Source organism: Equus asinus, chromosome 6 (assembly GCF_041296235.1).
Source record: "Equus asinus isolate D_3611 breed Donkey chromosome 6, EquAss-T2T_v2, whole genome shotgun sequence".
In the NCBI taxonomy this organism is placed as follows: domain Eukaryota; kingdom Metazoa; phylum Chordata; class Mammalia; order Perissodactyla; family Equidae; genus Equus; species Equus asinus.
Genome location: NC_091795.1, coordinates 39,424,087 through 39,438,434, shown reverse-complemented (window position 1 = coordinate 39,438,434; position 14,348 = coordinate 39,424,087). Strand labels below are relative to the sequence as shown.

General features: G+C 55.0%; 2 protein-coding genes and 1 long non-coding RNA gene across 9 annotated transcripts; 1 reads left to right on the top strand and 2 right to left on the bottom strand.

The window, feature by feature from the left end:
- Positions 1 to 153: 153 nt before the first annotated feature.
- Positions 154 to 4,936, bottom strand: LOC139045498 (uncharacterized). Its single transcript, XR_011503921.1, has 3 exons — positions 4,389 to 4,936; positions 3,209 to 3,390; positions 154 to 3,036 (listed from the first exon to the last, which is right to left on the bottom strand). It is a non-coding gene; the product is annotated as an uncharacterized lncRNA (long non-coding RNA).
- On the top strand, positions 3,652 to 6,082 carry TLX2 (T cell leukemia homeobox 2). Its single transcript, XM_014829827.3, has 3 exons — positions 3,652 to 4,438; positions 4,934 to 5,171; positions 5,267 to 6,082. Exons 1-3 carry the CDS (start codon positions 4,033 to 4,035, stop codon positions 5,481 to 5,483), a joined length of 861 nt encoding a protein of 286 aa, XP_014685313.3. The 5' UTR covers positions 3,652 to 4,032; the 3' UTR covers positions 5,484 to 6,082.
- Positions 5,599 to 14,055, bottom strand: DQX1 (DEAQ-box RNA dependent ATPase 1). 7 transcript variants are annotated; one of them, XM_070511916.1, is made up of 12 exons: positions 13,827 to 13,946; positions 13,206 to 13,460; positions 12,771 to 12,964; positions 11,972 to 12,356; positions 11,402 to 11,635; positions 11,213 to 11,312; positions 10,950 to 11,108; positions 10,675 to 10,866; positions 8,719 to 8,838; positions 8,345 to 8,535; positions 5,923 to 6,051; positions 5,599 to 5,748 (listed from the first exon to the last, which is right to left on the bottom strand). In XM_070511916.1, the coding sequence occupies exons 2-12, from the start codon at positions 13,440 to 13,442 to the stop codon at positions 5,599 to 5,601; spliced, it is 2,091 nt and encodes a 696-aa protein (XP_070368017.1). In that variant the 5' UTR covers positions 13,443 to 13,460; positions 13,827 to 13,946. The 7 variants fall into 7 exon arrangements, with proteins under 7 accessions (XP_070368017.1, XP_070368015.1, XP_070368016.1 ...); XM_014829825.3 differs by lacking the exons at positions 5,599 to 5,748; positions 5,923 to 6,051 and adding exons at positions 7,136 to 7,609; positions 7,830 to 8,020 and having other exon boundaries at positions 13,827 to 14,055; XM_014829826.3 differs by lacking the exons at positions 5,599 to 5,748; positions 5,923 to 6,051 and adding exons at positions 7,142 to 7,609; positions 7,830 to 8,020 and having other exon boundaries at positions 11,213 to 11,297.
- Positions 14,056 to 14,348: the final 293 nt, after the last annotated feature.

Sequence of the window (14,348 nt, the reverse complement as noted above, 5' to 3'; positions counted from 1 at the left end):
TAAATCACACCCCCCACCACCCTTTCACTTCTTCTCCCCCTTCCTTGCTTTATTTTTCTTCTTAGAATTTATTATTAATATATATTTTTCTTGTTTTTCACCTGCCTCCTCCACTCGAACGTATGTTTCTCAGTGGGGATTTTTTTTTCTGTTGTGTCTACAACTATATCTCCAGGGCCACATGAATAGTAGGTGTTCAATCAAAATTTTTTGGATAAATGAATGAATGAATGTAGATAGTGGCGATGACAGCCTAGATTAGGGTTTTGTCAGTGGAAATGGAAAGGAAGGGCTGTATATGAAACACTTCAAAGGAAAGCATAATAGGAGGAAGTGAATGAGGAGCTTGGGGGCGGGGGGAGCATGTTCTCCAGCCTGTTGCACTTAAGGTAGCTGCAGCAAAGGAGCCAGAAGGCTGGAGCTGGCCAGGAGGCTAGAACAGAGGAGCTGGAGCACAAGTGTCAGAAGCAGGGATGGAGGTCTCAGAGTTTTCTGGGTAGATGTTCTAGATGGGACTATTGGAGTGGATGAAACCTGAGCAGATGTAGGGAGAGATAAAGCTGAAGTCTGAGCTCGGAAGTATGCTCACTCTTCAGTGGCAGAAGCAAAGGCAATGGAGGGAAAACATAAGCAGTGACTAGGAAAGTCCAAAGATGTAGCATAAGACAATATTACAGAAATCGAAAGGGGCATTTTAAGAAATGGTTGGTCATCAACAAAGTAAAACATGTCATAGAAGTCCTGGATAATGGACACTGGAAGTCTCTGAGAAAGGGTCAGTGTAGTGTAGTGAAGCCAGATTGCCATAGGTTAAAGAATAAGTGGTGAGGAAATGGAGGCAGTGTGTGGGGGCAGTACAAGGGAAAAGAAAAACAATTTCTCTTGAGTCAGGCAAAGATTTTGTCCAGATAATAGAGGCCTAAGACAGTTGAGGGTAGGAAAGACTAAGTTGATGAGAGAAATGATGGTACAGGAGCGGGGACCATCTTGAGGAAAGGACACTGCACCAAAAGCAGGAAGGAAGGGAAGGTACAAGAGCACAGGCTGGGAACTTGACCTCTTCCTGTGAAGCTGCAGGCTTGGAGGCCTGAAAACTCGGAGAGTTTAGGGGCCACATGCATGCAGGATATGGTGAGACAGATCCAAAGCGGTGTGTGTGGGAGGCGGGGCGCCAACTCCAGGGCCTCCATCTTAGACATAAACTAGCAGGAATCACTCTTTTCTGGGAAATCAGGGGATCAGAGAGCCAGAGGCAAGCAGAGAAATTCCTAGGACTGCCGCTGACAAAACTGCATACCCTTTTGTTCTTGAAGTGGGGCACTGAAATTTTTTTTTCTTTTAACTCCCCAAAAGATCTGTATGTACTTCCGGGGGCTTGTGAGCATTGTCCTCAAAGGATCAGTTGGTCAATCTCTGCATGGCAGTGCCATCTGTGCTGACCTCAAAAGGCAGGATGTACAGTACACATAGAAGCACGTAGACAGGTCTGCATGCTGCTGCTTTTTTCTCCTTCGTTGATTCACTCATTAATTCATTCAAGAAGGACTTACTCAGCTTGGTTAGAAACACACTAGTGCCCACCCTCTCCTCAGAGGCCCGCCCCCTAGAGTGGGAAAAGGGACAGACAGACTTCTAACTTGCAGGCCAGTCCCCTTCAGAGGCCTTTTCTACTTTGCTGTCTCCCTAGGCTCTCTGTTTTCCTCCGGGGGCAGTGGCCCATACCCTCTCTGGAGGTTTTGCCTGAACAGCAGAGGTTTCATGCTCCCTAGTAGCCCCACCCCTCCACTGCTGAGATGCGTGCTCCGGCTTCTGTGAAGGGCTAGGGGAGGTGATAATGTCTGTCTTCTCCACCAAGACAAAAACACAGCTGCAAAATTGGCAGGAGCCCCCCCCCCCCCCACACACACACCCCTCTTTCAGAAGGGGCAGGATGGGGGAAGGGCTGGAGAAATTGGATGATGGAGGTGGACAGGTTGGGGGAGGATGTCATGTTATTAATGCCCAGTGCCTCCCTCCCCCATGGCTCACCCCCTTCAGACTGAGGCTTCTGAGAACACTGAGGTGTTCTTTGAACACCAGTGGCTTTGGGTGGGGAGAAAGCCCACTCCGTTCTTTCTCTTCTTTCTCTTCCTTCCCAGATGCCCAAATATCATTCCTGGTTCCCTGGAGAGAAAAGACCTCTCACCCTGCCCCAGGCACCAGGCTGCCAGCCCATCTGCTGGGGAAAACAGAGGGGCAGAGTCTTTCCCAGGAGATCCTGGAAGATCCGTGCTCCCAGGGAGACCCATCTACTAGACTTAGAAGGCGTTTCGGTTCACACGGGTAACCGGCAGCCTGGAGCTGAGCACCGGTGTGGGCTAGGGTGAGGGGCTAGGTCTGGCACAGCGGGGCGGAGTCCTTTGGCCACCACGTGTCAGAGGCAGGCCGAGCTGCTCATCGGTGCCCACCCGCCACTGGGTGGTAGGCACATCCCCCTCCTTGCGCCCAGTCTCACCGGCTCGGAGGCGCCAGGGCCCCCCCGGGGCCGGGGCGGGCCGGGGAAGGTAATGTAATTCCGACCCAGCTAACCCGATTATGGCGGCCTGCACCGGGCCGGGCGGCGGCGGGGGCGGGTCTAAGGCGCAGGGGCCCGCCCGGCCGGGGGTCCCATTCCGGGGAAGGACGCAGAGTTCACACACTCCCAGCTTTTGGGTCGGCAGCCAGAGGTCACAAGGTCACCGAGCAGCTTCGGTCTTTCCCCACCTCACTTCTCTGACACGCTCCAGGCACAGTTTCTGGGACTTTGGGTGGGGTGAAGCGTCTATGGGAAGTGAAGCAGCTGGGACCCTCCGAAGGTTTCAGTGAGGTCCTATGTGTCGCCTGTGGCGATTTCGTCCTTCTGCCTTTGATGGGGGGAGTGTGTGAGAATAGATTTCCTAGGCGCAGAGTGGAGGGGCAGAATCCCGCATTGGTGCTCCCCTGTCGGGGACAGAACGCCAGCCCCAAGCTCCCACCGGCCTGCATTGGCCCGGGTTGAGCCACGGGTCTGCTTTACACCTATTTCAGAAAAAACGAAATTTTAAGAAACACAGGGCACTGATTACGGGCGCTCCTGGAAGGAGCTAGGGTCCCTACGCAAGAGGCCGGGAGGTGCACCAGGATCACCGGTCTAGAGTGGTTGTTTCCCGCCCCAGCCCACCGGACCCTCCCTGCCACCCCCTTCCCACACCTGTCCTCCTCCCTGGCCTCCAACTCTCCGGTGCGCCGTTCCCCAACAGCTTCCCATCGCAGCCAGGAAGCCACAACGAGATTTGGTCTTCAAGGACACTTAGGCGGGGGCCACAACGAATCCGAGAGTCGGCAGGCAGGACCCATCGGGAGGTGAAGAATAGGGGCTGTGGGAGGAGGCACCTGCGAGGAAGCCGGTGGGGCTGAGGAAGCTCAAAGACAGAGGCCGGTGAGGATGGAGTTGCGGTGCTCATCTCGGCTGACTCAGCGTGCAGCGGCCAGTGCTCTGGCCCCTCCCGTGCTGAGCCTGGCTCCTAACACCCTCACCACCACCCCCTCAACCCCCACCATTCCCGCTGGCCAGTCTTCCCCGCGCTTGGCGCAAACAGGCGTCTCTTCCCCTTTAACGGGCCCGGCCCCGCCCCTGCCCTACCCCCAGCCCCCACTGCCCACCGAGGCTGATCTGTCAGTCACTGCCCCAGCCGGAGCCGGCCAACCCTCTCCACCCCGGACTCGGGCAGAGGCCCCGGTAGCCCAGCGTCCATCCGCGCTTCAGAGCCAGCAAGGGCGCTCCTGGGGCCCCGGCAGGTCGCGCTCCCCAGGGATGCAAGTCCCTGTGCCGACGCCCGGCAGAGGCCGGCACGAGCGCGGCTACTCCGGGTGCACAGGGATGAAGCCGTCCCGGGGTCCCCGGCGCCTCGCCGTGGCCAGCCCCGCGGGCCCCTGAGGTCGCCGCCCCGAGCGCTCCTCTGCTGGGCTCCCAGAGCTGCCTGGGGCGTCCTCCCCAACCCCCGAACCTCCTGCGGTCCTCCCTGACCCGGACCCATGGAGCCGGCGGTGCTGGCCTCGCACAACCTCCCGCACCACGAGCCAATCAGCTTCGGCATCGACCAGATCCTGAGCTGCCCAGAACCCCCCGGGAGCGGTCTAGGCCCGGGTCGCCAGGGCCAGGGCCAGGGCCATGGGGAGAGTGCGGCGTTCTCGGGTGGATTTCACGGAGCCTCCAGCTACAGCCCCGCGGGCTCGCTGGCCCCGCTGCCCGGTAGCTCCGGCGTGGGCCCGGGCGGCGTGATCCGCGTCCCGGCGCACCGCCCGCTGCCAGTGCCGCCGCCCGCGGGAGGCGCGCCTGCGGTGCCTGGACCCTCGGGCTTGGGCGGCGCCGGGGGCCTAGCGGGACTCACCTTCCCTTGGATGGACAGCGGCCGCCGCTTTGCCAAGGACCGGCTCACGGGTGAGGTTACCCGACCCCTCCAGCGTCGTGCCGCACACTGACTCGGTTTCCTCATCTTTGATCCTTCTGCTCCAACTTAAGGTCCCCTTTCATAGCCCCCCATCATCCCAGGGCATCTTCCCCTAACTTGTCTCTCTCCGTCCCGCTTCTGAGAGGCGATGGGGAGGGAGCTGCCGTCGATGCCCGCGTCCTCCGCTGCAGTCCACTGTCCACACCGCGGGGAGGGCAGGGCGAAGTTAGGGGACGTCTCTCCCTCACTCAGGGGGAGGGCCGTTTGTGCTGGGGCCCTTTTTTGTCTAGGGCAGGGCGAAGTTAGGGGAGTCTCTCCTTCACTCAGGGGGAGGGCCGTTTCTGCCGGGGGCCCTTTTTTGTCTGATGCGGGGCCGAGCTTGGGCACCCGGCAGCCCCACGCGCGGGCGCTCCGCGGCCTGGGCAGCCGAGCCCTCAGCGACACCTCGGGCCGCCCCCAAACGCTGCCTTGCTTTCTCCCTGTAGCCGCTCTCTCGCCCTTCTCCGGGACGCGCCGCATAGGCCACCCCTACCAAAACCGGACCCCGCCGAAGCGGAAGAAGCCGCGCACGTCCTTCTCCCGCTCGCAGGTGCTGGAGCTGGAGCGGCGCTTCCTACGCCAGAAGTACCTGGCCTCGGCCGAGAGGGCGGCGCTGGCCAAGGCCCTGCGCATGACCGACGCTCAGGTCAAGACGTGGTTCCAGAACCGGCGCACCAAGTGGCGGTGAGGCGGGGGCGGGCGAGGGGCCGCGGGCGGAGTCAGGTGGCGGCGCGGGCGGTGCGAGCAGCCTCGCTGACCCCGCGTCTCCGCCCGCCCAGGCGCCAGACGGCGGAGGAGCGCGAGGCGGAGCGGCACCGCGCCGGCCGGCTGCTCCTGCACCTGCAGCAGGACGCACTCCCGCGGCCGCTGCGGCCGCCGCTGCCCCCGGACCCGCTCTGCCTGCACAACTCGTCGCTGTTCGCGCTGCAGAACCTGCAGCCCTGGGCCGAGGACAACAAGGTGGCTTCCGTGTCCGGGCTCGCCTCGGTGGTGTGAGCGACGCCTGCTCGACCGGCCGAGGGCTCTTTTCCGAACCGAGGCGCCGCGTGGAGCACCCAGCTGCCCAACCTGTGGTCCCGTGGCAGCGGAGCGCGTGAGGAGGAGCTGGCCCTCAGGCTACCGTCGAGGGCTCCTCGGCCACCGCGGGCTCCCAGGCCAGTGTTGCGCGGTTGCCCAGCGCACTTAGACGCGGCCTTTCCCGCCATTTTTCATGCAGACCGTTGCACAGAGGCTGGAACCTCGGGCGCCAAGAGGGCGGGACCTGTAGGACGGTAGCCAATGAGGTGCGGGGATGGGGGCGGGCTGGCCAATGGGAGCTGCTCTCCTGAGGGACTCCGGACTCTTCCGTGGGTGGGTCGGAGCTGGGGTACCCCGGAGCCGGTTGAAAGCCGCGTTGGGATGGGGCAGCGGCAGCCCGAGCTGCCTGGGTCCGTACCAAAGGTGTGAAGGAAGGAAGGAAGGTGTCAACGACAGCGGAGTAGTGGAGGAGGTGCTGGAGAGCGAGGGTCTCACTGACTGTGACAGGAACCAGGGGGTTATCCACGCCGGGCATCTCATCCTTCAACTGTAAAATAATCGCTAAGGATTCCTTCCTGACTTTGAGCCTCATGTTGTTCGTGTATGTTCAACTGCTGACTACGTCCTACCACTTCAGCCTCACAAGGCGCCTGGGCGGCAGGCGAGGCAGATACTTATATCCCCGATGAAAGAGAAAATCTAGGAACACTAATCTGGCTGGGTGTCCCTCAGGGATGGAGAGGGGAGAGGGGGGAAGCAGTGGGCAAAGTTAATGGGCCCAGTGGAGTTAGGGTGAGCAGAATTTGGCAAATAATTAGGAAGTGACAGACCTAAGAAGAATCAAAGATAATTCCAAGGTTGGAAATATAGAGGATCAGGAAATCAATGGTGTTGTGGATGATGAAGGGCAATTGGGAAGATAGGAGCAAGATTAACTCTGTAGGCAAAACTAAATCCTAGACCTAGAGAGAATAAGTTCTGGAAAAGCACCGTTGCAGGAGGTCACTGACATCTACATAGAGGTGAAGACAGATGGAATGACGAATCTTCAAGGGAGGAAACTCTAAGAAAAGCAGAATTCTAACGATAAAATCTTTCCACCAAATTCTACAAAGACATTTACAATGTGCAAGATGATGGAGGAGAGCAAAGTTAAGAGTCCAAGGGAAGAAAAGGGAAAGGTGTACCCAACTGGAAAGAAAGGAAAACATGGTGTTCCTGAAGTTGTTAGAAAGACTTTAGCTTGTGGGTGGGCCAGGGGCTGCTGGGAAGCTTGTTGATGGGAAGTTGAGAGTTTGGGGATGGTTGCAATAGCTCTGAGGTTTATGAAGGGGCAGGATTTAAGTTTCATGAGGATGAAAGGGAAGATTTTGTCTGATTCCTATATTCTTCCTCCCCTGGAGGCAGGAGCAGTGTGATAGAAGGAAGTGAGATTTATGCAGGGTCAAAGGCCAATTGTAGTCAAACTTCTCGTGTTCTGGGTTAGTGACAGCTAGGTTGGTCATAGCACAAAGGCCTGACCAGAGGTGGGAATCGGGCAAGAGGATATCTCTGGAGGAGTTGGCCCTGAGTCTTTGATATTGTCATCTCTAACTCATGGATGTTGTATATGCTGCTGCAGAACCAAACTCAAATTTGACACCATAGAAAAAGACCTTTTATAGACCAAAAGGGAGCACAAGGATGGGTTTGGCATAAATTGGGGTTATGGGGAGTATGTCAGTTCCTCTCCAATAAATAGAAGAAAGCTAAGGAAAGGGTTCTACCCTATGTAGACTGCGGCTTACCCGATTGCCTCTACTCCCAGCCCATCGTTTGTTGAGACTCAGGTTCCAGGATTTACATTTGACCCTAAACTGTGGGCCTCTAAATCTGGCTGGCTGCCTTGGTGCTAGCCTGAGGGAGGATCTGATGTGATGAGATGAGCTCAGCTCTATTCCTTGGCAGGTCACTGCAGGACACAGGCATTTCCAAGCTCTTGGGTGGAGGAGGATTCACTCCCTGTAGAAGAATCTGCCATTTCTTCCCTCAGCTGGTTCAGGAGGTCTCTGCTTTCACTGGGGGGCAAGTTACTCAGGAAGTATGGAGGGGCCAATTCCACCAGCCTGACAGAGAGACTCATAATTAGATGATTTCTGTATCCTCTCTTATAATGCAGCTTCTTAAACTTCTCACTACCCCTTCCACAAACCCTGTCTCCTCAAATCATATGCTACTACAAATCACTATGATCCCTTCCTCTTCTTAGGGTTCTCTAACTTCCCAGCCATAATTTTGGCCCCAGGAAAAGGAATGGGCGATGTAGGATGGTGTCAGGGAACTCACATCTGTGGCTGGATCTCAGAAACAATGGAAAGGCAGTTGTCTTTGGAAATGGAGAAATTGTGGTAAAGCACCCACGGTGGGGGTCTGGCTGGAGCCCGGCGGCTTCGGTAGCAGCAGTATGGGGAGAGCTGGGCCACATGCTTATGGGTTAGGAGCAGGTAATTTCCAGTCCCATCTGTGTCTCGGGCCACCTCATTGAAAGGCAAAGATATTGAAGGAATAAGTGAGAGAGAAGCAGACAGTAGAAGAAAGAAAAGGGGGCTGAGAAGGAATTAGTAAGGGTGGTGAAAGTATTAAAAGTAAGGCATTATCTCTAGGTGTTACAGTCCCTCTCACACCATATGGCGTTTTCCATAGCCCCTTGTACTACAAAGACTCAAAAGAAAAGTTTCTCCTGGTTCTAAAGAATCCTTTGAGTGGCCAACTGGACCCCAGTTTTAGAGGTGGTATACCAATCTTTGGTCCCTCTGCCTTCTGCTCCTTTTATGACCCTCACCCCAACTCTTCCCCCTAACCTTGAGGAAGTATCCTGACACCAGTGCTTTCTGAAGGTCTCTGCGATTCTGCTCAGAGCCAAAGGCTGGTTGGGACAAAGGAAGTTCAATTCGTTGCATGAGTTCTAGGAGTTCTCCTCGAAGTTTATGGGCTTGGCACAAAGCTGTCCAGTTTAGACCCCGAGCCTGGCACCAAGCCTTGTCTGCTCCACCTAGGAGAGGAAAGGAGTGGAAACTTCAGCTACAACTAAAGTCCTTGAGATCACCGAAAGAACTCAACCCTTGGCCAAAGGCCTCTTCTTCCTGGGCAGAGAGATCTGTCAGCTGGTTGCACACCACTTCCCCTCTTGGGAAAACCTGGGATTCTATAAGAGGATGCAGAGTGGGCCACTCACTCTGTATAAAGGCTTCATACACCTGAATCAGAGAGCTGTGATCACCATCTGCATGTTCCAGGGCCCGTCGCAAGGCAGCTTCTTCTGCACAGAGCGGAGGACTGGTAAACCCAGGGGCAGCTGGAGGCAGAAGAGAGGAAGGTTGATTTGGGGAATGAGACAAGAGAGCAGTACAGGTAGGACACTGAAAAGGTAGAACTGTCACTTTGGGAGCTTTATTCAAAAGACATTGATGACTTCTAGGTGCTATGCACTTTATCAGACATTGGAGATAAATAAATGAAAGGCAGTCTCTGCCCTCAGGGAGCTTAGAGTCTGGTGGGAGAGAAGAACAAGTAAACAAACTTGATTGGTGTGGGGGCCAACAGCTGAAGTCTGAGTAGGAATTAGCTTGGTGGAGAAGGGACAGAGAGAGTATTCTAGACTGTGGGAACAGCAAGGCACAGAAGTGAGTAGCCTGGCATGTTTGGAGAATTGCAAGCACCTTGTATAAGTGGAGGGAATGGCGTGTGTGGCAGAGTAGCAGGAGATAAAGCTAGAGAGGTAGGTACGGGGGCCAGGGCATGAGAGGCTGGATGTGCCATGCAAATGAGTTTACATTCTGTCTGGGAGGTACAGAATAGCTGCTGAAGAAGAGCTTTTAAGTAAGAGAGTCCATGTGTTTGAAGTTGTTCACAGGAGTAGTTAGGAGGCTACTAAAGGAATCCAGCTGAGCAGTGACGAGGATCTAACATGGGCACTGACAGTGAGTATGGTGAAGAGCAGACGAATTAAAAAAACCATTTAGGAGATAAAAATGAAAGAGCCCGGAGAAAGATTAGTCTAGATGACTAGATTAGAATGATAGTGGAGCTGCAGAGATGATGGTATGATTTTGTGGTGGTGGTGAGGTGTGCTTGAGGGGGCTGCCCGGTGGCGCAGCGATTAAGTGCGCACGTTCTGCTTTGGCGGCTCGGGGTTTGCCGGTTTGGATCCCGGGTGCAGACACGGCACTGCTTGGCAAGCAACGCTGTGGTAGGCGTCCCACATATAAAGTAGGGGAAGATGGGCATGGATGTTAGTTCAGGGCTAGTATTCCTCAGCAAAAAGAGGAGGATTGGCAGTAGTTAGCTCAGGGCTAATCTTCCTTAAAAAAAAGAAAGAAAGAAAGAAAGTGCTTGAGTTCAGTTCTGGGCTGAGGTACTGTGGACCTCTGGTAGAAATGTCTGTCAAAAGTCAGATATATAAATCTAAGATTCAGAAGAATGGTATTGGCAGGGAGATACAAGGTTTGGAAATTTTAAGTGTAAAGGTGGCACTTCTGACCATGGGTGTGGATGAACTTGCTCAGAGAGTTCAGGGAGTGAGAAGATAAAAGGGGCAAGGATAGAACCCTGAAGTCCAACTTCCAGTGGGTGAGCAGAGGACAAAGAGCCCCAGGAAGAGGTTAAAGGGATGGCTAGAAAGGTAGGATGGAAACTGCAAGGAGTGGGTCACAGAGGCTCAGGGAAGGGGCAGTTTCAAGGTGGGAGTGGTTGCCATTCTCAAGTGTCAAAAGAAGGTCATGAATAAGGGCTCACGAGTGTTCACTGGATTAGGTCTCTGGGAGGTCACTAGTGAGCTGAAGGTCATTTCAGTAGTTGTGTTGGGCCTGAAGCTGGAATGCAGTGGGTGAGGAATACACTAGATAGAACAGGATAGAGATTATTCTGTAGAGCTGAAGGGGAGTACCGGGTTGAGGAAGAGAGGTATGGAGTTTAGTAATAACAGATAGGAGAGATTTCAGCAAGTTAAGGGGCAAGAACCAGCAGAGGGAAAAGGCTAGAGATAGGAGAGGGTTAAGTGATCAAGTCTTGTTCTTTAGGCACTGTGAGGGGTGGAGGCTGGAGCTTAGGGTAAGGGCCAGCCGTAAGTGACCAAAATACCCAGGGGAGGACTGAAGTGGCCGTGAGAGCCAGAGAGAGAGGTAATTTATACCGGTGAGCATGGCGGCGAGGGTGAGCATCTCATCCACACAGTCAAACTCGCACGAGGCCAGCAGGGCTTTGGCCAGCTCAGGGGGCAGGGGGAACTCTGAAAGGATGACTCCCAGGTCTGACAGGTCACCGTCATCATCCAGGGCTGCCAGATAGTCTAGGTCTTCCAGGGCCTGCATCAGTGCTTCTGGAGCTGGTGAGGAAACAGGGCTGACAAGGCAGGGGTCCCAGAGCCTGGCGGTCACATGTTAGGACTTGGGCAGGATGGGTGCTCACCAGGCCGGTCCAGGAAGTGACACTCCCCTGGCTCTGCAATCTGTCTCCTCTTTAGTAGTAATAGCAGGGGGCTCAGATTCTCCTCACACACCCTGGGTTGGGGCAGTGGGGGAGCCTCTAGTTCTAGGAAGGACTTAGGATACAGGCAGAAGCAGGATCCTGAGGGGAGAAAGACCTGGGAAAGAAGACCACTGTAGATTTCTCAGGGCTGGCGTGTTGGTGCCTCTGTCGTGTTTGACCTCAGGGAGGGCAAAGGCTCTTACCTGGTGGGACCCCTCTTGCCCGCAGTCGTCTTGCCTCTGCCTGACACCTGCTGATTGGCCTCAATACTTGGGATTCTGCTCGGATCTGAGGATTGTACACCTGTCACCGCCCCCCAATCCAAGTCAAGACAGATCAGAGCGGGCCATTTCCATCTTTAGTCCCCACATGCCCTCATCTCTCTCACTCACACTTCGAAGCTCCAGTCCTGAGTCGATGACATGTCGGATGGAAGGGAGGGAGAAGGAGAAGTCAGCCAGCCAGTGAGTGACCACGACCTTTCGGGCACCTGAGTCTATGTCCTGGTACACAGCCTGAATGGCTTGACCATGGCCTGGGTGAAGGGGCAGCACCTGTGGTGGAGGCCTTTGGAGAGCCAAGTGCCCTGCCTCCCTGGACAAGGATTCACAGCACAGGGAAATTTCCTGAGGAAAGGGGCAGGGCATTAGGACAGTTCTCACCTTTTTGGGTCACAGACCCCTTTGAAAAACTGATGAAAGCTATGGCCCTTCACTCTGAAAAAATGCACATACTCACAAAGGTGGGGGTGTTATAACTTCAGGAATTCACTGAAACACAAATCTCTGCATTAGATGGGATCAAAAAGAGGGTGGTAGACCTCTAGCCTGAAATCCTTGAGTTTTCCCTCAGGACCCCAACAGGGAGTAAACCCTACAACTCTAATGTTCCTAACAAGCACTGCTCCCGTCCCCCGGGCCAGGCAGCTGGTACATGAGTACCTCCTTTTGTAGCCCTTTTACCTCCTCACTGGGCAGGTACACAAGCACATCTCCTGGAGCTTCCTGCTGACACAATTCAAGCACGGCTTGGCAGGCAGCTTCTACTCGATCAGTGGGGACAGAGTCCCTGTAGATGGGAGTGGGACACTCGCCAGGCCCTCTGGGTACATGCACAATAGGAGGATTGCCCCAGAAGGCTTGGAGCTTAGGTTCAAGGGCTGGGTCAGTAACCACAATCACTCTAGGGTCCCCTGGAAGGTTTCCCAGCTTGGCATCTCGCAGCAGCCCCTGGAGCAAGTCTGAGGCCACTGACCGCTCCTGAGCCTCATCCAGCACCAGTACATCCCAGGCTCCAGTGCCCCGGGTCGAGGCCACCTCCTGCAGAAGCAGCCTGTCCCAGCAAAACCTGTTGACATTGGCAGTAGGCAGAGGAGTCAGTGTGGACACTGACCAGCCCCAGAAGTCCAAGCGAGCTTCTCCCCAAGGGGCCTAGACTTTGATAGTGAAGGTCAGAAAAAGACCTTGTGACTGACTTCCTGAGCCTGTGGACTCCTAACTGTGACCCCCAACCCCCAAAACAAGGGTGACACTTTGTTCTCAAGCTGTACTCCAGCTAGGAAAGCGAGACTTTCGTGATGAGGGTGAGGTTGAATGTCTGAGTCCCTAGCAGGTGTTAAAGGGCTTAATTCAGCAGTTGCATCATGCATGATTTAAAGGGTGAGCTGGGCTGAGGGAGGGTATGGTGAGATGTCAGAGAACTGGGCTTGTTTCTACCGGGTGAGGGGAATCAGATATGGGTCAGGCCTGCAGGAGGCCCCACCTGAGTAGGGTGTCAGGCCCAGTGCAGTCCTCCTGGGGGATGCTGTATCCAACCTCATGGCCCAGGGTCAGGTCCATCTCATCAGCAACCCGCAGGGCCAGGCTCAGGGCTGCCAGCGGGTAGGGCTGAGTGACAGTTACCTGGCCCTTCTGGAACCCCCTGGCCAGTACAAACTCTGCACACCACTGAGGGATCTGGGGTAGAGGTGGGGAAGAACAACCAGTCAGTGAGATACAGGACTTGTTAGAAATGCTGGGGGAGCTATAGCCAGTTTAATCTCCTGATTTAGGGAGTCCCCTGGTCCTTCACCAGCCACCCTAACCAGTCTCCCTTTGCCCACCTCCCCTCTCACCCCTTGCAGCCCAACCCCCTTTGTCCAGGGAAGGGCCAGTTCCCTAATCCCTCCCTTTGTCCAATCCCAGAATCTCCCCCGACCTGGGTGCTCTTGCCAGAGCCAGGCTCTCCAGACACCAGCACCACTCCACTGGGGCTACTCTCCAATTGCTCCAAGAAGATAAAGCGAGCAGCCCAAATGGGCAAGGCTCGGCGCTGCTCAAGCAGCTCGTAGTAGCGAGAAGAGAAAGGGAGCCCATCAAAGGGGTTCACAGCCAGTCCAGACTCCCCAGGGCTTGGGCCAGACTCCTCTGCCAGCCCGAGAAGCTGAGAGGCCATGGTGCTGATTGCCAGGACCTACAGAAGGCAGGGCAGTCATTAAGGGCTCATATTTGGTGGCTGACACCATCTTCCCACCTCAGCCCTGATCCCTAACCTGTACCCTCAGGTGATAATGCACTGGGGTCCATCCTTCCCAGCATTTCTTGCCTGCTAGGGAATAGTGAAGACTTGAGTCTCCAAGTAAGGAACTATCAAAAGTGGACTATTACCCTGTAGTCAGACAGTAACAATCCTGTGACTAATACGGGTCCTCAGGGGCAGCAGGAATTATGTGAGACCTGTTAACCTGTGAGGAGGTCCCCAGGAGAAAAGGATAAAGAATAAGAGGAGGAGGGGAGACAGGAACTGGGGAACAGGGCCACAAGGATCCTGGATTCAAACCTGCTTGCAGCTCTGAGACGCGTCAGGATGGCAGCCAGTTCGAGACCCACCCAGCCAGTCACCACCAACCCTGGCCTGGGTGAAGTACAAAGGTAAATTCCGGCTCCACCCTGGGGCTTGGCTCAAATGTTGAATCGTAAAGACTGGTTTTAGGGTGGGGCCATTTGCTCCACCTTATTTAACACAGTCAGGAGCCTATGGAAAACAGGCTCCAGCCACCACACTGAGCATGTGTGAACTCTATAAACACCTGTGTACTGTGCTCATGAGCGAAAGGCATTCTGGGACTTGTAGTTTTGCAGCTGTTTCTTCACAAATCAGGGCTCAACACCCAAGTTACAGTCCAGTTGCTGCTGAGTCTTCAGTTCAGTTACACTTCCTTAATATCGCTCATCTCTTGACACACGGAGGTAATTTCAGACAGTTCCGTTCAGACCACCCCCTCACAAACCCCCCAAGAGGCCCTCACTCCCATTCCCCCAAACCAAGGGAAAAGGAACCTGCTCAAGGGGTTTTTGAGAC